The 24,897-nt window shown below is 38.3% G+C and overlaps 1 protein-coding gene, 1 long non-coding RNA gene and 1 pseudogene across 5 annotated transcripts in view; 1 reads left to right on the forward strand and 2 right to left on the reverse strand.

Moving 5' to 3' along the window:
• The window catches only part of TAF1B (TATA-box binding protein associated factor, RNA polymerase I subunit B), a 100,727-nt gene extending 88,975 nt beyond the window's left edge, over positions 1 to 11,752 (reverse strand). For 3 of the 4 annotated variants that reach the window (XM_069107765.1, XM_069107762.1, XM_069107761.1), the window contains exons 1-3: positions 11,627 to 11,752; positions 10,418 to 10,516; positions 3,281 to 3,371 (exon numbers count right to left, since the gene is read on the reverse strand). In XM_069107765.1, the coding sequence (XP_068963866.1) occupies positions 3,281 to 3,371; positions 10,418 to 10,516; positions 11,627 to 11,644 (208 nt within the window). In that variant the 5' untranslated portion in view covers positions 11,645 to 11,752. The remainder of the gene's footprint in view (positions 1 to 3,280; positions 3,372 to 10,417; positions 10,517 to 11,626) is intronic. The other variant, XM_069107764.1, reaches the window with a different exon arrangement.
• Positions 11,753 to 11,760: 8 nt separating this feature from the next.
• Positions 11,761 to 24,897, forward strand: part of LOC138176849 (uncharacterized) — a 36,626-nt gene continuing 23,489 nt past the window's right edge. The window contains exons 1-2 of the long non-coding RNA XR_011172399.1: positions 11,761 to 11,884; positions 12,670 to 12,980. This is a non-coding gene — a long non-coding RNA (uncharacterized lncRNA). The remainder of the gene's footprint in view (positions 11,885 to 12,669; positions 12,981 to 24,897) is intronic.
• Positions 18,028 to 18,568, reverse strand: LOC138176836 (small ribosomal subunit protein eS19 pseudogene; annotated as a pseudogene).

Here is a 24,897-nt window from a genome sequence, read left to right on the forward strand (position 1 = left end):
AATCCCACAGTGGGAGGGACTTGCCAAATTAGCAACAGGAAGGACTTGAGATGGGCAGAACAGTGAGGGGCTAATGACAGATAAAAAGCTGAGCACAGCTGGGACAGAGCAGAGCTGAGAAGGGGAAAACTAGTGGTGTCTGGCACTCTGTTTGTCTGTTCTGTCTGTGTTGACTTATGTTTGCGATAACTTGTACATAAGCCCTGGGACCTTACTGGAAGCCCTGAAAGAGGATTTTCTTGTTGTCTGTTCACAGAAGTCCTGGAGGAGAGTTTCAGAGGTCCTGGGACTATACTGATGATTTGTATTAAGTTCTCAGACCTTGTTTGTGGGTCTGCATTGAGTTTTCAGACCTTGTTTGTGGATCTGAGTTGATTTCACAGGTAGATAGTGAACTGATGATGGTGCCAGCAATATGTATAAATGTTGTTTTGGCACTGTTAAGCTTTGTCTTCCCAGAAACAGAAACTGCGAAGGACTTGAGGTGGACTGGACACTGTGAGCTTCAATATGGAATGGGAGCTGGATGAGGAACTGAGAGCTGCCTGCCTGTGAATCCAGGTGACGGTTGGGTAGATTCAGGCAAGAGTGGGACCCATGGAAGAGGAACCATGGAATCTGGGAGCCAGCCTCAAACCAAGATGAAAAGACCTCTCCTTGGTACTTAGTGCTGACTGTCAAGATCATGATTTACTGTGATCTAGGGGTGGGAGAACTTTGTACTTTATACCTTGTATGCCTTAAGGATGACTGAGATAAGGATAATTGGAGGCTAATCTCTAATCAAGAAGAAAGGAGACTTTTTGACTAAGAAATTAAGACAATGTGACCTAGGGGTGGGAAAATTTTGACCTTTGTACTTTGTGTCCCTTAAGGAGCATTGTTCCTTAAAGATGACAGGGTTTAGGACTTTCTGAATTATATCTTTTGTTTAAAACTATGTGGCCACTTTAGTGATAAGTTCTTATGTTATATCATTGTGAATGCTGTACTTTGGTTTCTGTGAAGGTTTTGCCTTAGTTTACTGCTGAATAGAGAGTTCACTATACTATGTGAGCAGAACCTTAAAGCTATTCACAGCAGCAGTCCTCTGGAGAGTTGCTTGAGCTTGGCTTTACATCTGGTGGATGTTCATTAGTCACCTGCTCTAATGAGCAGATATGAATAAATAAGTTAGTAAGGGGTGTTTCTTGGATAACTGACATCTACAAGATCTTCTTGACTCCCACATCCAACACTCATGCTATACTACCTTAAGAGTCTGTTCTCCTAAATATTGTAAATATCTCTCCAAAATCTCAAATTCAGAGTATTAATTTACATTATGAATAATTTACAATATATAAATTAATGAAATTTTAATATAGCTATAATTACTACTCTATTTACACAAAATACATACATTCTGTTATATCCAGATTCATAGAGATAATAAAGATACTGTTTAATCTTTATTCTATCCAATGTATATATGCCCTCCAGAATATTCCTGACAAGTAGGCATCCACTCTCTGACTGAACAATACAATACAAGTAATGGTTAACTCACTAACCTTGTAAGAGTTCATTTATTTTTCAGACAGCATTGTTAAGAAATTCTTTCTTACACAACATATATCAAAATATTCATAACAGCTCTTTTTGTGGTGACCAAGGACTAGAAACAAAGTGGATGCTGAATGTGGAGAACAGATAAACAAAGTGGAGTATACAAGTTTAATTAAATATTACTGTGCAGCAGTAAAAGACAATAGAAATTAGGAATTCAATGAAAAGTGAAAGGACTTGTATGAAGTGACACAGTAAAATAAGAACCAGAAGCACAACACACAACAATAACTATAATGATGTAAATGAAAAGAAGCACAACATTCAGCAATAAATACAATGATGTAAATGAACTGAATAACTGAATAAACCAAAACTGTCTCAGAGAATATAATGAAATTTACCTCTCTCCTCTAAGCAAAGAAGCCAGGTGAGTATAAAGGAAGAATGCACATCCCTGTCAGATACTGTTTTTGTATTGGCTGTTTTTGCTTAATATTTTTTTTGGTTGATATTATGAAGGGAATATGTACAGAAATGATTGTGATATAAAAACTAAAGGCAGCAGTGGACCTGGAGTTAGAAAGCTCTGAATTCAAATCCAGCCTCAGATATACTTACTAGCGGTATAATACTGGGCAAGTCATTTCACCTCTGTCTACCTTAATTTCCTCATTTATAAGATGAAGATAAAATACCTCCTAGGGTCATTGTGAAGATAAAATGAGATAGTATTTGTGAAGCATTTCACAAACCTTAAAACATTATATAAATGCTTATTATTGTTCTTGTTAAAATATGACATAGTGGATAGAGAAATAGCCCCAGAGCCAGGAAGACAGCTCAATTTCCATATCTGAATATGTATTAGTTGTGTGACTAGAGAGCAAGTCACCAAACCTCTCAGTGCTCTAGGCAACTTTTTAAAGACTCCCTGTGGCCAAGAAGGAAGTCTCTTCACGTAGGGGTTTTCACAATATCAATGAAATTGTAGAAAGAATCTGGTATTTAAACCATTGTCCTAGAAATGTAGTTAAGTGAAAACTGTTGTTTGTCATTGCTTTCAAAAAAGATCAATGACATCAAAGCTAATTTCTTAACTAGCTGTGAAGAGGATTTAAATGAAGTAAGTTGCACAAAGTCTTATCTGTCTCTGTCTTTCTCTCCCAGAATTATTGGAAGTCCAGTGGCAAGACAAGAGTCAAGATGACAAAAGATGGCCCAGCATGCAGTGGATAGACCTTGGCATCTAAGGGCTCACAGTGCCTGCTTCGGCCACCTTCACTGCAGTTGGAATAAATTGTTCCCGTGTGCCCATTCTGCCAGGGGAAGTATTCACATGCTTGGGGTGGACATCCCCATAACTCACTGATGGATGGGAGGCCTATCTATTACCCTCAACCTGGTTTAGTCATCTGCCAAGATGGTTATCAGGGTGGAACCACTGCAAACACTACAGTTTCTTAAAGCCACATGTCAGAATTGGGTGAATCTGGTGAACACCAGAAGGTGAATAAGCAGCCCTGGAAAAGGCTCTACAAGTCCTATACAAGAGGTGCTAGTTCTCTTGAATACTCCATACATCTCTAAATGAAAATCAAAAGATGATAATGTGTATACATACATATATAAGTGCATATATATATATATATATATACATACATATATATATATATATACACACACATAAATGTTTACAAAGTGCTGATTAGTATATCAAGAGGATACATACCAAGTTTCCTTTTTTTTTTAAGTCCTCTGCTGATGGTTTGGATCTTTGTGTTAGGTGTAAAGTCCACAATATTTTCAACCTCCTTACGCCTCTAAGAAAAGCAGATACAGACCATTAAGAAGATAGAAACAAATACTTAACCTCATCAGAACATATAGGAGTTTGTCAGACTATTCATTAGGACTTTTGCATTTCACCCTAGCTCTACATTACCCAAACAAAAGGCAACTTGGATAGAGAGCCTGAATTTCTAGACAGGCCTGGGTTAAATACTTGTTGGAGCCAGCAAAGCCTGTTTTATAATGGCTTTGTAACTAAATTAATTTTTTTAAGTGTCATAAGGTTGTTATAGAAGAACAGTAGCCCTGGGTAATCAGAAAGACCGTGGTTTCCTACAGCTAACATGTTTTTTGGAGTATACAGGGAGTTCAGTGAGATAAGAAGAAAACTTCCGAGCTGCCTGTGGGGTTAGTGTGATGAATGCTTGGGGAACTTGACACATATAAAAATGTTCCTAGGATAATATCTCCTAGGATATAGAGAATGACTTCCCCAACGTGTAGTAGTGTTCATCACCAAGTAAACTGGGTGTTTGCAAGAAAAATTTAAAGAGCGAGTTAATAAATAATTAAAACAATGGTTAATGAGGGTATGGTCTAAGGCAGGAGTTTTTGTCACTTGCAGAGTTCCACAGGCTGGGAGAGGATTTGCTCTTGCAAATTCAGCTGAAGAATACAGAGTGATGGTGGCATGTTAGGACACCCAGATATGCCACATCCACCCCAGAAGCAGTTCCTGCCAAGATAACTGCTTGAATAGGAGGCAGATCAACCAGCTGCCACATCCCTTTACAGTAAAACCTGGGAAGATAAAGAAATACAATGGGAAAATATAGGAACTGAAAGCTTCCACAATAGAACTACATAAAAAATCAAACAGAATTCAAAGTGCAGTATGAAAGGAGGCTCTCCAGCAAAACAAGCTTCAGTATGACCCAAGATAGAATACATGTAGCCTACAAGGCTCTGTGTCCAGAGGCAGCAAGACCTGAGGAATTCCCAGAAAATGCCCCAGAGTGGTCAAAAGGCTCCAGGGCAGGAACTTTGGAAGCCCTAGAGAATAGAAGCCTGGAGTGACCAACAAAGTGATGCTCAGCATAGTGAGTGACCAACAAAGTGATGCTCAGCATAGTGACTCAGGGCTCAGACCAAGGCAACCCAGAGCCCAGGGACTCTGAGGTTCCTAACACTGTCCTGAGACACCAGAGATGACTGAATTCAGAGCACTAAGGATATAGTGCTCTGAAACTCAAAGATCCACTGGAGGGAGGGATTAACTCAAGACAGCACAAGAACCCAGAGGGTCTAGAATGAAACCAAACAAGGCCTAATATTGTACCCTAAAATACAGCAGGGGGTAGAGCCTGACCTTTACACAAAGATCTGATTCAGCTAAACAAGCATTTTATTTAATAATGCCAACCAGTAACAAAAATCATTGCAAATTTAATACATTGCAAACAGCAAGAAGTCTTAAAGGGAAAAAAAAATGGATACTTCACAAAGACTGCATGAATACCAAGGAAAAAATGAACAAGACATAAAAAGCAAAATGAAAACCCTAAAAGAATTTAAAAGAGAGTAAAAAGCTTAAAAGAAAAAGTAGTAAATCTCACCCAAGAAACAGACTCTGAAAATCAGAATAGACTAAATCTAAATCAGTGACTCCACAGGACAGTAAAAAATATTAGGACCAAACCAAGAGATTGAAAAAATAGATTAAGATATCTGATATAAAAAACACCTGACCTTTGTAATAGGCCAAAGGAAAGAATTTAAGAATCACTACTGCCACGTGATTAAAAATGCCTGGGCACTAATATTTTAAGAAATTATAAATGGAAATTGTCCAGTTCTATTAGACTCAGAAGACAGACAGAAATAACTCAATGATCATGTCCCAAAACAAACCCTGAAAGGAGAAGTCCCAAGAAAATCATAACCAAAAATCAGAGCTTCTGTATCAAAGAAAAGAAAATTGCGAAGATCCACAAAGAAGTTTAAGTACCAAGTAACTTCAATCAAAACCACACAAGACCTGGGTGGCTCTACTAAAACCAAGAGGAGACCTTGGAATGCAATTGTAAAATTCCAGTCAAGAATTACTTACACTACAAAAGAGGGTATAATCCAATTTTAAGGAAGGGAAGATTTTTGTTTCTTTTTTTTGCTATCATTTATATGTGTGAAATCATACAAACACTTCCACATTAGTCATGTTGCAAAAAAAAAGCCAGATAAATAAAGTGAAAAAATTCTAATTCAGTTTGTTCTTGAGTTCATTAGTTCTCTCTGGAGGTGGAACATTGTTCATTCAAAGCGTCTTGGATCATTGCATCGATAAGAGTACCTAAGTTTTTTCCCTATCAATACTCATTACATCAAAGTGTTTTTCTTTTTTTTTTTTATTATTAATTTGTTTGTTTACTTTTAGTTTACAAGATTCAATTCCACAATTCCTTGAGTTTCACATTCTGTCCCCCTCCCTCCCCTCCTCCCCATGGCAGCATACAGTCAAGTATAGGATCTGTAAATACTTTCATATTATACATTAGTCAGGTTATAAAGATGGATTGTATCAGATGGAATGAAAAATGGTAAAGAGGAAATAAAATCAAACAAGAAAAGGAAAAAGATCAGGTAGTTTGCTTCAATCTGGATTAAACAAACTCAGTTCTTTCTAATTCTTTCTCTGAATGTAGACATTTCTCTCCATCATGAATCTTTTGGGAATGACTTATATCACTGCATTGCTGAGAAGAGTCCAGTCTATCAAAGCTGGTCATCACACATACCTTGTGTCTGTAACTGTGTACAAATTTCTCCTGGTTCTGCTCTTCTCACTCAGCATCAGTTTGTATAAGCCTCTTGTAATGGGAATGTAAATTTTAAAGATCTTCCCTGCCCCTAGGCTAAAGTGCACCTGGAGCCTGGGGTGGGAGGCTTGTTTTTCAGTAGATACTTCTTGATTGGCCAGTGGGTCCAGAAGCTTGTTACATTCTCTGAGCCAGGAGAAGGCTATATAAGCCCTGATGTGTAGCTTTGTTTTGGGGCTCACTTTAAGAAGTGTTCTGTGATTTGATATGGATTCTGGGAAGCCGTTGTCCAGAGCCCCCCGGCTTTGAAACCCAGATGTTGATTGGGTATGGATGTAATGGTTGGACAGTTTGAAAGCTGTCTACTTGATCTGTTTCTGTCTTGATAATTCTGCCTGTATACTTTGAAGTTTGGGGTGCTGACCTCCTTCCCCTGAACTAGGTAAATGATACATGTCTGACTGATTAAAGTAAGCTTGTTAACCCATTTTGAGTTGCTTTCCTTTATCAAAGCAGATGCAAGAACCTGTGTTGGCAGCAAACCTTGAGGACCCTTGGGGTGCTTGCTGCTACGCCTCTCCAGGTAAATATGAAGATCGTCTGCTCCTCGTTTCTTATAGCACAATAGTATTCCATAACATGAATATACCACAACTTGTTCAGCCATTACCCAATTGATGGGCATCCCCTTGATTTCCAATTCTTTGCTAACACAAAAAGAGCTGCTATAAATATTTTTGTACATATGGGTCTATCTCCCACTTCTATGATCTTTTTGGGATACAACCCTAGAAGTGGTATTGCTGGGTCAAAGGGTATGAAATTATTTATAGCCCTTTGGGCATAATTCCAGATTGCTCTCCAGAAAGGCTGAATCAGTTCACAACTCCACCAGCAATGCATTAATGTTCCAATTTGCCCACATCCTCTCCAGCATTTGTCATTTTCCTGTTTTGTCATCTTAGCCAATCTGACTGGTGAGATGTGGTACCTCAGAGTTGTTCTGATTTGCATTTCTCTAATCAATAGTGATTTAGAGCATTTCTTCATGTGCTTATAGATATCTTTAATTTCTTTCTCTGAAAACTGCCTGTTCATATCCTTTGACCATTTATCAATTGGGGAATGACTTGTATTCTTATAGATTTGACTCAATTCTCTGTATATTTTAGAAATGAGTCCTTTATCAGAGACATAGATTTTAAAAATCCTTTCCCAATTTCCCACAAGGGAGGATTTTCAAGTCTTTTTTTATGAAAAGGTCAAAGCTGAGTAGGAGTTTTGAAACAGAAACACAAGAGAAAAACCTGGAAAAGTAAATCTGAGTAATTAAGAGAAAACTTTAAGATGATATAGTTCTAACATTCTAATAGGGGAAGAAGAAAAAAGTAAGGTTCTAGGTATTCTTAAGTTCTGGGGTTGCTCTTCAGAGGATTTTAAGAGAGAAAGAGAAGGTACTGTAGAGAAAAGGAAAAAGGAGGTAGAATCCATTATTTGTCAAAATCAAGTACATGAGAAAAAGAATATATAAACATGGAAGAAAAGCAGTAGTAGACATCAGATGAACCTTGCCTCATCTGAAACAGAAAAAGGAAGGTGGAATGAACACATACACACACACACACACACATACACACAAATTTGATGTAGAAATGCATCAAGCTTAACAAGGAAAGAAATGGGGGAGCAAATGGTTAATAAAGAGCACAGTATTAGAAAGGATATATATCAAATAGGAGCACAATATCAAAAAGGAAGAGTCACAAACAGTCTACCCTCTTGATCCTGAAGGAGGGATAGAAAGAGGGGGAAAAAAGGAAAACATCAAGAAACTAAAGATGTGTCTTAAATTGCCCCTTAAGACAGCTGGGGAATGGCTGAACAAATTGTGTATGAATGTAATAGAATATACCAAGCCATAAAAAAAATGACAAAAGAGATGACTTCAGAAAATAGTGGGTAGTATAAGCTGATGAAAAGTGAAGTAGAACCAAGAAAACAATTTAGTAAATAACAACATGGAAAAGAAAAATAATTTTGAAAGACTGAAGAACTCCAACCAGTGCAATGACCAAACATGACTCCAGAGGATCTATGATGAAACATGTTACCATGAATATAAGGTCCTGAAACATTCATTTTTGGACATGATTAGAGTGTGGGTTCATTTTCCTTAACTATACTTATTTTGTTACAGAGCTGTTTTTTTATCTTTCTTTTTCTCAGTTATTGGGAGAAAAATTATCTAGTCTAGCACTTTATCTCCTGTGCCACTTAGCTGCCCCAATGGAAGCTGGAAATCACACTAAAAAGACAGTGAGAAGAAAGAAGTTATTGTGGGTAGGGTTAAATCAAAGACTTTGGAGCTGCCTAAACCATTTTGTGTAGTTAACATTAATAAAAATAAACAATACCGTAGGGTTGGGTGTAGGGAATATGAAAGCGCTATCTATTAACAGTCACGAAGAAAGCTGGAATAAATACAAACTGCCTTTTTATAATAATCTTGTGTGGCTGGTGAAGGCAGATGGTACTTAAATTTATAGTAGATTATCAGGGCATATTAGAGCAACTAGGTGGTGCAACAGAGTGCCAATCCTGGAGACTGGAAGACCCGAGTTCAAATCCAGTCTCAAACAGTTAGTAGCTGTGTGATCCCGGGCAAATCATTTAACACTATTTACCTCAGTTCCTCATCTGTAAAATGAGTTGGAGAGTGAAATGGCAAACAACTCTAGTACCTTTACCAAGAAAACCCCCAATAGAGTCATAAAGAGTCAGAAGATTGAAACAACTGAATAACAGATTATTAGGAGTTAAACGAAATTGCCATGCTGATTTGCTATTGCCATTTCTGCCTTTGTAAACATGGTGGAGCAAGTAGAATCCAGTCCTTGGGCAAGTGGTATAAGTTAATGATCTTGTCGCTGACCCAAGTTCTCCCCTCTCCAATTAAACCTCCATAAAGTTGCCAGTCACTTTTAAAGAACTGAACTGACCATGTCACTCCCTGACTCAATAAATTCCAGTGGTTCCTTATTAGTGAAAGGATCAAACTCCTTTGTTGGACACTTGAAAGTCCTTCACAATCTGGCTCCACACTACCTCTCCAGACTTCTACACTGCTCCCCATCATGCATTTTACAAGTCAGTCAGAGTGGCTTTCTTGTCCTCCTCACAGATCACATTCATCTCCTTCATACAGGCTTTGTACAGGTTACTGCCAATGCGTAGAAGGCCCTTCTTAGTGTCTTTCTATCCATCTCAAATGCTAGTTTCTCCTCAATGACTTTACTGAAACCCTCCAACCTGCTACTGAATACCTACAATCCCTTAAACTGTCTTGTATTTGTTGTATATGCTTATACATGTACGTGTTGTCTCCACTTTACTAAAGTATAAAAGCTTCTTAAGGGCAGAGATTATTTCATGTATGTCTGTGTTTCCTCAGCACTTAATATAGTATATGACATATTGGAAACAATAAACATTTGCTGATGAGCTGATTACTCTCTATCAAATGATCAATTTAAAGTTGGAAGGGATTTTGCAGATCATCTATAGTCTGATTCCTTTATTTCACAAAAGAGAAACCTAAGGCCAGAGAAGGGAAGTGACTTGCCCAAACTCACACAAGTAAAAAGTAGCAAAGCCAAGATTTAAATTCAGGTTCTGATTCCAAATCCAGCAAGCAGTCCCCTGTGCCATGCTACTACTCAAATAATCTCTCTAGAGATTTTTTTACTTTTAAAAGTTACACTTTCAACAAATATAAACAAAATATGGAACATATTTTTAGACAAAATCATCAAATCCAAACATTATAATTGAGTTACAACATAATATAAATTTTAATAACAAAAATCAATTTACTCTTTGTCTCTTATTCTGTATGTTTATAAAAAGTTAAGTGGTCTTTTAAAAATTCTGTTTTAGCTAATATATTGGTTATTTTTCTTATTTTGTTGGTCATGACTTTCATTACTTCATATATCTTTCCATATTTCTTTACTGTTCTTTATATATGCCACAGTTAGTCTCCCATACCTAGAATGCAAAATCCCCCCACTTCCCTACCTCTTATAAGTCCTAGCGTCCTTCAAGTTAAAGCTAAAGTTCTTCCTTTATACAGGGCCTTTCCTTATCCCTGATTTACATCTCCACCCCAAAAAGTGCTCTATTTACTGCTCCACCTAACCGCCCTCAATGACAGAAATTTTTAAATGTAAGCAAACTTATTTCTTAAAATATCTACTACTCACCTCTGTAACATTGAGGCAAGATGTACAATAATAAGTTCCCTCACCAGTAATTCCCCAGGAAACAGCAGCACATTGTGTACAGGGTTCATTAAAGTCTCTCTGTAAGAGAAGAAGAAAAATATGTATTCCATACATTTGACTCAAATGTACATCTAAATAGTGCATTTTCCATTACTTATTACATTATTTCAGTTAGCTATTCAGAGAGGTGTAGATACGTATAAGGATGCGAACTAGAGGCCCTGACAAGGAAAGGGGGACTGAGAGGGTAGCAGATTTGGGAAGATTATCTTCATAGTTTTGTTCTAAGAGATGTCACTGTAAATCTAGAGCAAGGTGTGAAGATTCAGGTGCTAAGGAGACAGGTCCATTCCAGAGATGTCAGGAGAAACTTCTTAAAATTTAGAGCTATACAAAAAAAGTGAGATGGGTTGCACCTCGATAAGTCGTGTGTTTCACCCACTGGGGAGTTCTTCAGAGAGAGGCTGGACCACTTGTTTGGTATATTATAGCCCAGATTCCTTTCATGTATAGATTGGAATGGATGACTGCTAGGGTCCCTCCTACTCTTAAAATCTGTGAGTCTGTGAAGCTATCAAGTATGGGACAGATGTTTTGAAAAGCTGAAGTCTTCTCTTTTAGGTAATTAACATGATGCTGATCATGGAATTACAAGAAGAAAACTGGGAAAAATTTGACAGAAAATTAGATATAAATATATTACACCACAATAAACTCGAAATGGATACATAACCTGATTAAAGGTCACAAGAGTTAGAGGAGAATAATCAGGTACCTTTCACAGTTATGGCTGGGGGAAGAATTCTCCACTAAAGGGCAGAGGTGATCCAAAAAAATAGATAATTCTAATTACACAAAGTTGGAAAGGTTTTACAATAACAAAATCAATTCATAAACACTTATTAAGTGCCTACTATGTGCCAGGAGCTGTGCCAAGTGATGAGGACACAAAAAGAGATCACACACACACACTCCTAGAGTACCCAGGGTATGTAGGACACTCCAGGTACCACTCAAAAAGTGCCCGCCCTCCGCAATTCTTCCCCCACGGACCCGCCAGACTGAGCACCTCCAGGCCCAGCCTCGAGGCCCTCAAGGGACTGATTTAGTCCCTACAATCTCCCGAGAAGCTTGACGAAGCCCTGTCTCTCCCTCCATCTCCATCCCAGCCCGACCCCGGGTCCTCACCGCCTCCTCAAATTCCATAGCGGAACCGTTGTCTCCCGTTACTCAGAGAATCCAAGTTTCCGCAATTGAGACTCCCGGAAGTCCTCAGAGGGACTCGTGGAAAACAGCACCGGCCGGAAACTAACTGCAGGAACATTTGGTTCCGGTATAGTTGCGTTCCTACACGTCAGACCTATTGCAGCAGGGAGACGAGCCTTTGGGAATGGGGCAGCAGCAGCAGCTCAGGAACAGCCGCTCGCATTTCTACAGGGCTTTAAGGTTCGAAATCATCTGCCCTGTAACAGACTTGACCACTTAGGATGTTTGTGCCTTCCTTCTGAGGCTACCCCCAGTTTATACTGTCTATATCTTGTTTTGTACCTAGCTGTTTGCCTGTTGTCTCTCCCATTAAACTGTAAGTTTGAGGGCAGGAACTGTCTTTTTGCCTTTTTTTTTTTTTATCTTTAGCGCTTAGTATAGCGACAGAGCATAGGTGCTTAATAAATGCTGGTTAACTGATTGAATCTACTTAGGTGAAGTTTAATAGGCATTCAACTCAATTCTACAAGTACTTATAGAGAGCCTATTTGTGCCAATCATTGTGATAGGTGCAGTAGATACAGACAAAATCAAAACTCCTTTGTCCACGATGAGCTTACATTCTGCTGGGTGAAATATGCATATCTAGAGGGCTGGATTTGAAATAAGGAAGACCAGAGCTGTAATTTTGCCTCAGACATTTAACTATCTGTGTAACCCAGGGCAAGTCAAGTCAAATCAAGTCAACAAGCATTTATCAGACACCTATTGTGCCAAACACTGTGCTAAGCCCTGAAGATTCAAAGAAAGGCAAAAAACAGTTCCTGATCTCAAGGAACTCACAGTCTATTTGGAAGACAATAGTGGGAAAAACATATACAGGATAACCGAGATAATCCCAAAGGGAAGGCACTAGTACACTTGCGGAGATCTGGAAAGGTTTCTTGCAGTGAGACTTTAGCTGAGACTTTTGAGGATCTTCCCATCCCAGTTTTATTCATTTATTTGTTTGTTTTTTATTAAAGGGGTCATCCCTTGACTGACTTTTTAAACTTCAGGCCTAATCACTGAATGATTGTTGCCTCAGTCAAAGTGAGAACTCTCTCCCACTGCATCCTGGGCCATCTCCAGTTGTCCTGATCTATATCTGATCACTGGAACCAGATGGCTCTGGAGGAGAAAATGAGACTGGTGACTTTGCACAGCCTTCTCTCACTCAAATCCAATTCAATTGCAAGTCATGGCATCATCTTCCTAATATCATGGTCCTCTTCCAGAATGAAAGACAAACCACAGCTACAGCTGAGACTTAAAGGAATCCAGAGAAGCCAAGGAGGTAAGGTGAGGAGGGAAAAAGTTCTAGACCTTGAGGACAGCCAGGAACAGCAAGGAGACAGGGTCATTGAGTCACAGAGCATGTAGAGGAGAATAAAGTATAAGAAGATTGGATAAGTAGGAAGAAACAGATTATGAAGGGCTTTAAAAAGCCAAACAGAGGATTTTATATTTGATCCTGGAGGTAATAGGGAGTCTATTGAATGAAGGGGGATAAGGAGGAGGGCAGTGACTTGATCAGACCTATGCTTTAGGAAGATCACTTTGATAGCTGAGTGGAGGCTGGATTGTAGTGAGGTGAAATTTGCAGCAGGAGGGCCTTCATCAGGATGGTGGCAGTGTTAGAGGAAATAATAGAGTTATTACAAGACATGTTATGATTGTAGACAGGATTTGGTAACAGAGTGGATGGGGGAGACGGGGTGAGAGACAGAGTAAGGAGTTGAAGATGGCACCCTTGGTTGTATGGCTGGGAGGATAGTGGTATCCTCAGCAGTACTAGGAAAGTTGGGAAGAGGGGACAGTTTTGGGGGGAAGGATAAATAATAAGTTGTTTCTTATATGTTGAATGTAAGACATCTATGGGACATCCAGTTTTAATGTCCAATAGGCAATTGGAAATTTGAGACTAGAGAGGTCAAGAGATATATTAGGGGTGGAAAAATAGATGCTGAGAATCAATCATCTGCATAGAGGTAATTGAATCTATGAAATCTGAAGAGATCACCAAGTGAAATAATAGAAAGAGAAGAGAAGGCCCATGAATGGGCCTTGAGAGATACTCATGGTTAGTGGACCCACCTGAATGAAAATCCAGCAAAGGAGACTAAGAAGAAGTGATCAGACAAGTAGGAGGAATACCAGAAGGAATGAGTGTCATAAAAATCTAGAAAGAAAAGAGTATCAAGGACAAACCATTTAACTTCTCTGTACCTCATTTTCCTTATCTTTAAGTGAGGGGGTTGAATTTGATTATCTCTAAGGTCCTCGCCAATTTTTAACTTATGATCCAATGACGTATATATAGAGCCATACTGACACATAGCAGTTAAGTGTTTTATCTATCTTGATACATATGTGGTGTTGTTCAGTTGTTTCAGTCTTGTCTGACTCTTCATGACCCAAGTTGGAGCTTTCTTAGCAAAGATACTGGTTTGCCGTTTCCCTTTCCAGTTCATTTTACAGATGAGGAAACTGAGACAAACAAGGTTAAGTGACTTGTCCAGGGTCATATAGCTAATAAGTGTCTGAGACTGGATTTGAACTAAGGTCTTTCTGACTCCAGGTCCCTTGTTCTATCCATTTCCATCAAGCTGAGGCTAAACTAACACTCTCTAACCCTACTTGCTACATTCCATCAATTCAACAGAAATTTGTGAGTTGTATTTCCAAGGGAAAGCACTGTCATCAAATGCCAGTGTGGTCATTTAGTCCTGCTATACCTTAGATCTCTTTCTTTAATATAAAAGAAAGATACTTCCTTATTCAATAAGAGCCCAATTACCATTTAATTAATTAGGTGACATGTAAGGTAGAAACGTATTATTAACTTCAAAGTTTTCTGGAGACCTATTAAATGCTAGCAGTCATTTTAGGGAGCAGTCAACATTCTTGACACTAAAGTCATTTTTTTGTTTTATTTATCTATTTCTTTTTTCTGATTCTCCCTTTGTCTGCTGTTGGGAATTTCCACTGAAAAATGCCAGTTTGGGGAGAAGAGAAGTATCTGGGTCTTACACTTTTCTTCTGCAATTCTCTCAGGATGGAATCTTTCCTCTTTTGATTCCTGACTTTCCAGTCATGCAACTTTTTCTAGAAGGAAATTGGCAAATCTCAAAGAGTTGAAGGGAAAGATTTTTGTTTTGCTTTGATCAAGGTTGTATAGAATATTTACTATATCACTGGAATTCATGGTTCATTTGCTAGTCCTGTTTCATACATTTTTTTCAGCAAATCATTATTGAACACTTAATATTTACAAGGTCTTCCCTTAGGCATGAAAAGATGCATAATATATGCATAACATATATTTCTGTAGATCTTCCCTTACAACAACCTAATGAGGATTATTACAAGCCTTATCATTCCCATTTTACAAAGGATGAAACTAAGACTTAGAGCAGTTAACTCAAGATGACACAACTAGTAATTATTTGGGACTGGGACCTGAATCCAGGACTACTAATTCCAAGCCTAGTATTCTTTCTACTTCATTATATTGCTATTTCAAAATTGCAGGATCTACCTTTAAGGAACTTACTGGCTAGTAGAGGAGCTAAACCATAACATAAGCAACTGTAAATGTTATTTCTTAACTTTTATAAAAATAATTTTTAAAAAGAACAAGAGGGGCTCAGTGTACTGGAAGGAGAGATCTTTCCTGAAATGAGTAATAATGGGATACTTCATGAAGGATGTGAAAGATGAGCTAGGCTTTAAAGAATGGTTAGATTTCCATAGTCAGGAGTGATAAGGGTAAGCCCTCCAAGAATGGGATATGGCTTAGTACTGAGCAAAAGTGTGGGTTCAAGAAAACATAGTGTCAGCCTATTACTACTATGAACAAATGATGTAAGCTTTTTTCCTAAATAAATGCACAAATTAGAAGAAGGTATCCTTTATCTAGGGCTAGTCTTTTTTTTAAAATTAATTAGTTAATTTTTAGTTTTCAGCATTCACTTTCAAAAGATTTTGAATTCTAAATATTCAACTCTCCTTCTTCTTCCCCCTCCCCAAGACAGCATATAATCTGACATAGGCTATACATGTACAATCATATTAAACATATTTCCACATTAGTCATGTTGTAAAGAAGAATCAGGACCAAAGGGAAAAACCACAAGAAAGAAAAAAAGAGAGAGAGAAAAAATAGTATGTTTCAATCTGCATTCAGGCTCTATAGTTCTTTTTCTGGATGTGGATAGAATTTTTCATCATGAGTCTTTTGGAATTGCATTGCTAAGAAGAGCTAAGTCTGTCAAAGTTGGTCATCACACAATGTTGCTATTACTGTATGCAGTGCTGTCCTGTTCTGCTCACTTTACTCACTATCAGTTCTAAGTCTTTACAGAATTTCTGAAGTCCATAGAATCAGTCCTTCTATGGAAAATTGTGAAATTGGAGGTTTGTCTTTTTTTTCTCTCACCTTCCTTTTTGCCACAGATAACTCTCTCCCCTTCAGTCTCCTCTACCTCTATTCCCATACATTTAATACTACCACTAGTCCATTTCATTTTCAAAACAATCTACTAAATTTATTCACAGTAAAGCATAAAAACTTGAAATAGCTCATTTTATCATTATAAGTAATATTTGCATTTTTAAAGAAGACATCCCAGGTAGGAATGGGGAGTAATAACCCCCAAAATAAATAATAATGGTGACAACAAGAAGAACAATTTAGATTTAACTTTAAGTTTTACAAAACAGTTACCTCTTAAACTAAGCTTTACTAGTTTAAAAAAAAAATTCCCTCCCAACAACTCTGTGAGGCAGATAGTACAAGGACAGATGAAGCCAATAGGTTCAAGTATACATTCAGACATTTACTGGCTGTGAGATCATAGGTAAGTGTGACATTCAAAGAATTGTCATACCATGGAAAGAACACTAGATTGGGAGTCAGGAGACCTGTATTCTAGTTCTGATCGTAACTAATAATTGATTTACACCTCAGACAGCTAAATACTGAGGAAACAGTATTACTGGAGATTGCTGCTTTTGTCCTCTTCCTTTCCCTCCCCTTCACTGATTTAGGATAATAGATTTATAAGTGGAAGGAACTTCAGAGGCCATCTAGTCTAACTCCATAACACATATGAGAAAACTGAGACTCAGAAAAGTGATATCTAGCCAAGATTTAAAATGAGTTTCTAACAACCCTAGAGTCAGTGATTGCTGCTGTACTATCCTGCCCCTGCAATAAGAGAACAAAGTCCCAGGTAGCCATCTAACAAGGTGATTCTGGAAATGCCAGGGCTATGGCTGAGGTTAATAAATCTTTCCATTCTTCCTCTTCCAACTACTCACTGCTCCAAGTCTCCCTCATCAACCACTTCAAAAGGAACCATCTGGGAAGAATTCCCCTCCATCTGGCAATTCCTCCCATATCCAAATGATTTAAAGAAGTAGTAAGCTCTCTTCATTGTTGAAGAAAACAAGCTTCACCCAGCATGTTAGCTAAAATCAGTCATTTGTACTAATTTTACAAACAATTAAAGGGAAAGAGATTCCCATGAGATGAGTTTCTCCTGATAACCAAAGAGCTCTACTTAGAGCAAATTCAAAGGAACTTTTATACTAAAAACACTAATAGGAAAAAAAATTAAAGAAATTCAATGGGAGGGACAAAATATGAAGTTTTCATGGTTTTTTAATTAGCCAACCTCACTTTACAGATGAGGAAACTGAAGCATCGTTTTTTTTTTTTAAGTGATTTTCCCCTAAGTCTCATAGATAATAAGTGTCTGAGACAGGATTTTGACTCATTTCCCTGACTCCAAGTACAATTTGCCACCTTCTATCACCAAATCATGTACACTTCTGCTCAAAATTCTTGTGTCTCTCTATTGCCTATTGAATAAAGTTCTCTGCCTAGAATGCAGTATCACCTACAATTTTAGATTACTCTGTTTTTTCTGGTTTTAAGAATGCAGTATCACCTACAATTTTAGATTACTCTGTTTTTTCTGGCTTTATCACATATTATTTCCCTTCCACGCCTTCTGTTTTCCAACAAAACAGGATGACTCTTTTATCCCTGAAAATGCCCTGAACTCTTCTCCCTTTGTCTTTGTTCACACTGCTACATATACCTGGAAGACTTTCCCTCGTACTCTTTTCTAATTGAATTCCCAATCATTCTTTAAATCTGAACTCAAATACTTCTTTTTTCATGAAACCTTCCTTGGTCACCCCAGTTAGTAATAACCTTTCATTGTATGTAGCCCCTTATTGGCAATGAGGACTGATGGAAAATACAGTTTTTCCATCTGGAAATAGAGACTGAAGGAACATGGGAGGCAAAAGACTCGTAAGACCCAAAGAACTTTTGCTCTTTTTTTTTTTTTTAAGAACAAGGAAATTTATTAATGAATCTGGTGTGGTTTGTCCTAATGTTTCTTGTTGGCAGCTGCCACCTGTCCGGCAATTCTGTCCAGGTCTCTCTGTCCCTGAGGTGTCAGTTTCCGGCCCCCGTCCTGGTCCTTCTCCACCATCTTGAGCCCCTCCAGGGCCTGCAGGACCCTCTGGGCCACGCTCTTGGAGCCCCGGCTGAAGTGGCTGGGCATGACCCCGTTGCGCTGGCGCCCCCCGTAGATCTTGGTTATGGAGCCACGCCGGCGCCGCGACGGAGGTACAGGTGCCGGGCGGTGGAGGCGGCTCGCGTGTAGAACCAGTTCTCATCGCAGGGCGCCAGCTCCTTATGCTTGGCCAGCTTGACCGTGTCCACCCATTTGGGGACTTTCAGCTTTCCTGACTTTTTCAGGAAGGCGGCCAGGGCCCGCACGAACTCCTGCTGGTTCACGTCCTTCACCGTGGCTCCGGGCATCGTGCGGGCTCCGCGAGGCCAGCCAAGGGAAAGGCAACTTTTGCTCTTTTTAAAAAGTAGAGTATGCTCAAGGAAAGTTACTGCTATCCGAAACTGAAAATAATAGTAAGATACAGATATGGGAATGTGGTTGCTGGCTATCATACGTGGCATACATAGATATGACCTGAGATCTAGCCCACTTTGTCTCCAAGAGAGACTGAATAGATATAATTGATCCCTGAGTGGCCTAGATAGATACAATCTGGCATCTGACTCACATTGTCTCCAAGGAAGACTGCGTTTGCCAAGCTTTCAAAGAGTAGGAAGAAGAGCTTTACTGGCACTAGCAGCAGCAGAGTAGCAGAGGGACCAGCAGGATCTGGCTAGGTAATCTCTTCATAATTCTCCTATCTGCAAGAGGAATGTTTGGCTAGAATCATATCTATCTATTACATATCTAATATTAGATATTAGGGGTAGTATTGGGGTAGGGGCATAATATGTTGGGGCTTGGGCTGATGACCACTTTCTCTGATCACTTTCAAGAAGAGGACACCCTTATCTTACTCTCACCAGTTTAGCTCCCTCTTTCTATAACACTGGTTACAGAAAAGATCATCATGAATAGCTTAGTAATCCTCTTTATCAAAAACTGGAGTATAGATAGATATAGAGAGATAGAAATAAATACAAACATGTATGTGTACATGTATATACACATATGTACACACTTATATACATACACACACATATTAGAGTAGACAGACAATACTCTAATACCAGGGAGTAAATGAGCTATTTAACTCAGGAGTAAAATTAAAAAAAAAAAAAAGCAGTATCAAGGGGTCAGAGATCTCAACCAATCAGGAGTCTTCTTACATATCTGTAGCATAGCACTTAGTCACAGAACTGTTCAGGTCACTGACCAACCAGAGTATATGTAGATGTTACATAATCATGAGCAGTTGGTACTTTGTCTGGCTTACTGACTGACTTGAGTGTTCTGCCTGCACAGAATGTGCTGTTTGCCTTGATAAACCTATTCTTCACACTGTGGGATATCTACTCCCTCCCTGCTGCCTAACCAACTGGCATTGCTGTCCTCTGGGGTTTTTCTATTCTATTTAAACCTTGTTTATTTGATGTCTATACTTTAATAAGGGGTCTTGTCTTCCAAAAAAGATAAAGAGATTTTTGTTGCATTTATGAGTGAGCACCTGTATCAAAGAGTGGACCATGTAAGGCAGAGAAGGCCAAAAGGGAACCTGACACCATTTGCTTTAGACTTAACCATGAGTCTGTTTTTAAGCTTGTACTTAAGACTGTACAAAGAGAGGCTTCATCAATAAGTATTTATTAAGTGTCTACTATGAGCAAGGTGCTAGGAATATAAAGACAAAACAAGGAAACAACACTTTCTTTTGATCATTTAGAATACACTTTTCATGTAATATTGTATACAATATCTATCTGTGTAGGTATATTATTCCCTTTACTAGACTGTGAACTATGTATGGGCAAGGATCATGCATTATCTCCCTCAGTACCTAGCACAGTGTTCTGCATACAGTAGGTATTTAATAAATTTGTTTGGTGAAATAATATAACCAATTACTCTCTCTTCCATGAAGTCTTCTATCATTTCTTCTTCCTCCCCTACCTTGGTAATGAGTTTATCTCTCTGATCATATTTTTATTTGAATTATTTCTTTGATGCATCTAATGTAAAGGAGACAAGTGGGATGAGAGAGGGGGGACCATTGACAAGTCAGAGGACCTGACTTTGAATCTCACCTCTAACACTCTGGGTCTCAGTTTCTTCATATGTAAAATGAGGGTGTTAGACCATGTAGTTTCTGAATTCCCTTACAACTCTGAGATTCAATATACTGTGACTTTCATGAGGGCAGGAACTGCATATTATCTGAACTATGTAACTCTCTTAGTATCTAGTATAGTGCTTGGTTGGTACTTGAATAAATGTTTGTTGAATGAATGAAATATGGACTTGCAGGAAACCAGAGGCTTCCCTAAGAGAATTGTGAAGTTTTCAGGCATCAGCAGAAGTAGAGACAAGATTTCAATCAAGTCATAGGACCTGTTGGTGACTGGTGTTTCCATTTCATAAAACTAGGGCAAATCTTCCCTACTCTCTATCTCACACGGTCTTGTTAAGGTTATTACTATACTTGTGTCTTTGGCCATAGGGCTTATTGTCCTCAAAGAATTTCTCCTGGACTGGGCAGATGCTACATAGCTACAAGGTAGAGTACTGAGTTGTGAGTAAGAATGACAAACTTTGAGCAAACAAGGAAACTAATCAATCATAGAGGTTGGGTTCAAATGGGAAATGTATAGAACTTCCGGGTACCTTGGGGCAAAGCCTATTCTCCTCTTCCTAGATAGTGCTCTGATCAATTGGTATGTCTTTGATTCATTCTTTCATTCACTCATTCATCAACAACCATTTATTGAGCACCTACTTAATGTAGGACACTGTTCTAGAGATTGTAAAAGTTATAAAAATGGACAAGATATGGCTTAAGGGCAGTGGAATGGATAATTGGGCATCTCAGGGTCTCTGAGCCATCAATTATTAGTCAAGCAATATACTAATATTTAGTAAAGGCCTATTCTGTATAAAGTCATGTTCTAGGGGCTGATGAGATATAAAGATGAATAAAACATGTTCCGTTTCTTCAAGGAGCTTGCTGTTGTTATTTGTCCTTTATTCTCAAACTGGCTTAGAAATGAGTAGGGCTATAATTCTGAATATTGATCAACAAGTAATCAGTGAATCACAAAGTATTTATTAATGCCTACTATGTTTCTAGTTCTAAGGTCAAAATTAATAAATACTCTCAGAAGGAAAAGAAGAAGAGAAAGAGAAGTGGAAAAGTAGGAGGAAGAAGAAAAGGAGAAAGAGGAGAATAAGAGGAAAAAGAGAAAGAGGAGAAAGAGAAATGGAGAGGATAAAGTGGAAAGAAAGGAGAGTGAAGAGAGAAAAGGAGAAGGAGAAAGAGAGAAGTGGAATTGAAGATGCAAGTGGAGGTAGAGAGGAAGAAGGAAATGTAGTTTGAGATAGAGATGAAGGTGCAGTAGAAAGAGAAGGAAGTAAAAATAGGGAAAGATACTGTTTTGTTCAGATTTTGGGTGGGGATTTTTATGTTTTTGGTTAAATGAAATACCAATATTTTTCTGTTCTTTGCTTCTTTTTCCTAAAAATTAGGCTTAAAGCTCATGTTAAAGTTTATTGAGAGTTTTGGTTAATTAGGTAACGGTTAATTGCAAATTTAACTATATATGTATCTTCTTGTATGTCATTTCATTTCTAGACCTTTCTGAACAGAAGAAAAAGCACTATTTTTTCCATGTCCCAAAATGTACTGGATAAACTTAAAATTAAACAGGTTTCATGCCCCAATGTTCTCAGAATTTGTGGCCCAAATGAGATAACCCTCTAGCAGATGAGAAATTAGTGAAGTATCAGGATAGAGCTGAGACACACCCCCTTGTATCTCAGAAGATTGAAGTCTCATAGACAATTATACTAAAATGGTACCAAATGAAGTCCCCAAACAGCTGGTATTTATTCACTATTTTACTCAATAAGATATATTGGTTTCAAAAGGAATGCAAGTGTAAGTTGTCTCAAGAAAAAGTATTAATTATTCATTATATTTTAGAATATGAAATTGAAAGGGACATTATAGGTCAGTGAGTTTAATTCTCTAGTTTCAAAGATGAGAAAACTGAAAACCAGAGAGATTAAGTGGTTTGTTATATGTCACAGAGTAAATATAGTGTTCACCTCAGTTCAGATTTTTAAGGATACAGTGCAACTTCTAATATATTTATTTGGTTTCACATTACCACCAATTCTTTCCTGTTCAGCTCCAGTGGGACTGGAGATGATATCTTCTCAGTGCTACTGCTGCTGATCAACTTTTGCAATCCCTTCTCAGTCTCTCTCTTGAAGGTTGTATTACAAACTCCTAGGCATGACTCACATTCATTTTATAGCTCAAAAATCAAGACAATCCCAAATCAATCTGCTAATCCTGGGAGAGAATGTTTATCTCTCTGAAATATAAATTACAGGATGCTAGTTTATTCTCAAATCCCCATTGTACTTAAATCTGCTAATAAAAATCTAGTAGTAATCTGCTTGGGCTGGCTTGCCAATCTTATGTGTATAATTTAGAGCTAAATGAGTTCATTTTGAAGTGATGAGGCAATTTGAGCATGTAGCCTGCTTACTATGTGCTAGGCAACGTGCTAAGTTATAGGGACACAAAAAGAAACAGTCCCAGCCCTCAGTGGGCTCGAAGTCTAGTCAGGGAAGACAACATATAAAAGGAACTGAAAGAGAGAAAGGAGGGGCAAATTGGTGGTACAGTCAATAGAGTACCAGCCCTGGAGTCAGGAGCACCTGAGTTCAAATCCGGCCTCAGACACTTGACACACTTACTAACTGTGTGACCTTGGGCAAGTCACTAAACCCCAATTGCCTTGCCTTCCCCCCTCAAAAAAAAAAACAGAAAAAAAAGAGAAAGGAGAAAGTACCTTCATGGGAACATAGTAGCAAAGTCCAAAGAATCAGAATAGCTATAAACATGCCTGTCCTGGGCCTACTCCCAAATGGAGGCCTTGGAAGAAACTTACTAAATGAAAAGGGGGGCCAGCATGACAAAAGGATTCTCTAGGGTGAGAAAAGTATCAAAAGTTGCTTTGTGCAAGTCCTGTGAAACCCCTGCTTACAAAACTAAAGCTAAGAAATAGGCTACAAGAATAGTGTTAGTGAAAAAGTAACAATAATCAACATGTGATGTGTTAAAAATCTCGAAGCAATTTTGTCACAGCCCTATAAGGTGGTTAGGCTAAATATTATTCCCATTTTATAAGTGAGACCTTCAGAGAGATAAAATAACTTTTTCAACCTTACATGGCTAGTCTGACTGCATGTCTAATAATGATCTTTCTACTATACCACATTACCTGTCTAGGAAGACAGGCTAAAGGAACCAAGGGTATTTAAACTAGAGAGGAGAAGGCTACGGGGAAGCCTAGCTGCTCTCTTATGCAGCACCAGTATGTGGAGGGTATGTTGGAAAGCAAATGTGGAGGAAGAAGTAGTATGATATAATTGATAAACTGTAGGAATTGGAATCAGGAAGAGTTGCATTCTAAATCCTGTCTCTGACTTAGTAGCTATGTGACCATGGGCAAGTCACTGAAGCTATTTGAGCCTCAGGCATCTAAGACTGTAAGTTAAGGGTTAGGTGTCAATTTCTACCTTCTCTCACAGATGAAATCACAGATCCTTGGAGGATTGACCTAAATAAGAACTTATAGCAGCCCCTCCGGTCCTGGGCCACACCTAGTTCCCTACACTGAGTGTTTGCTGATGGGGATGATAACTTCCTCACTGTCAGTGTGTTAAACTGCTGGAATGGATGATCAAGGGAATGTGGGCTATTTCAGATATGGACGCTTTGGGTAGAAATTTTTGATAAAAGCATAGGCAAGGATTAGCCTTGGACGTTTAGACATTTATTCATCCGCCTTAAGGTAGGAGGCTAGACAATTCGATGCTCCCTACAGGTCCATTAAAGCCTGATGATTCTATGAGTCTAAAGCCTAAGTCAGGTGACACTTTCTTTGTGGAGTCTTCCTGATAACTCCTAGTAAAAGTTGTCCCCTCCCCCTCTGAATTCCCATAGCATCCTATATTTGTACTTCTTTTATGGGTTTATCATAGCCTACTGTGTTATAGTTATTTGTGTTCCCAGAACTATAACCAGTAATTTTTATACCCAGAGCAAGTTGTATAAAACATGCTGAGGCAAGCAACCCAGAATGTCCTGTCAGAGGACACTGGTGAGGCTACTACAAGCTGGAAGGATTGAGGGTATAGGGGGCTGGACAAGAGATCAACTAGATGTAACTAGGATTGACCTCTCTGGTACCATCTTGTTTTAATTTTTTTTTGCTAATTAGGTACTAAGATCTGTTGTTTCTAAGCAAAGACTGTCAGTGCCTTCTAAATTATTACACCCTGCGGCAAAGTTCTTATTGCCTTGCCCTAGTTGCGGTTCTTTTTTTTTTTTAATTACTAAATTTGTTCCTTGATGGCAAGGACTCTATCTTTCCCCTAGCACAGGGCTTTGCACTTTGCATTTACTTAGGAAATATTTGTGGAATTGAACTCAATGTATAGTCATAGCAATTATATTCTTGATCTTTGCTATCCTGTATTAAAAGGTATAAATGATTACTCATTGACAGTATGTGTCTCTATTATGAACATACCTTAAATGGAAGATATATATATATATATGTATATATATATATATATATATATATATATATATATATATATATATAT

Source organism: Petaurus breviceps, unplaced genomic scaffold (assembly GCF_028583685.1).
Source record: "Petaurus breviceps papuanus isolate PSGF00001 unplaced genomic scaffold, PetGlider_PUasm1.0 90255, whole genome shotgun sequence".
Lineage (NCBI taxonomy): Eukaryota > Metazoa > Chordata > Mammalia > Diprotodontia > Petauridae > Petaurus > Petaurus breviceps.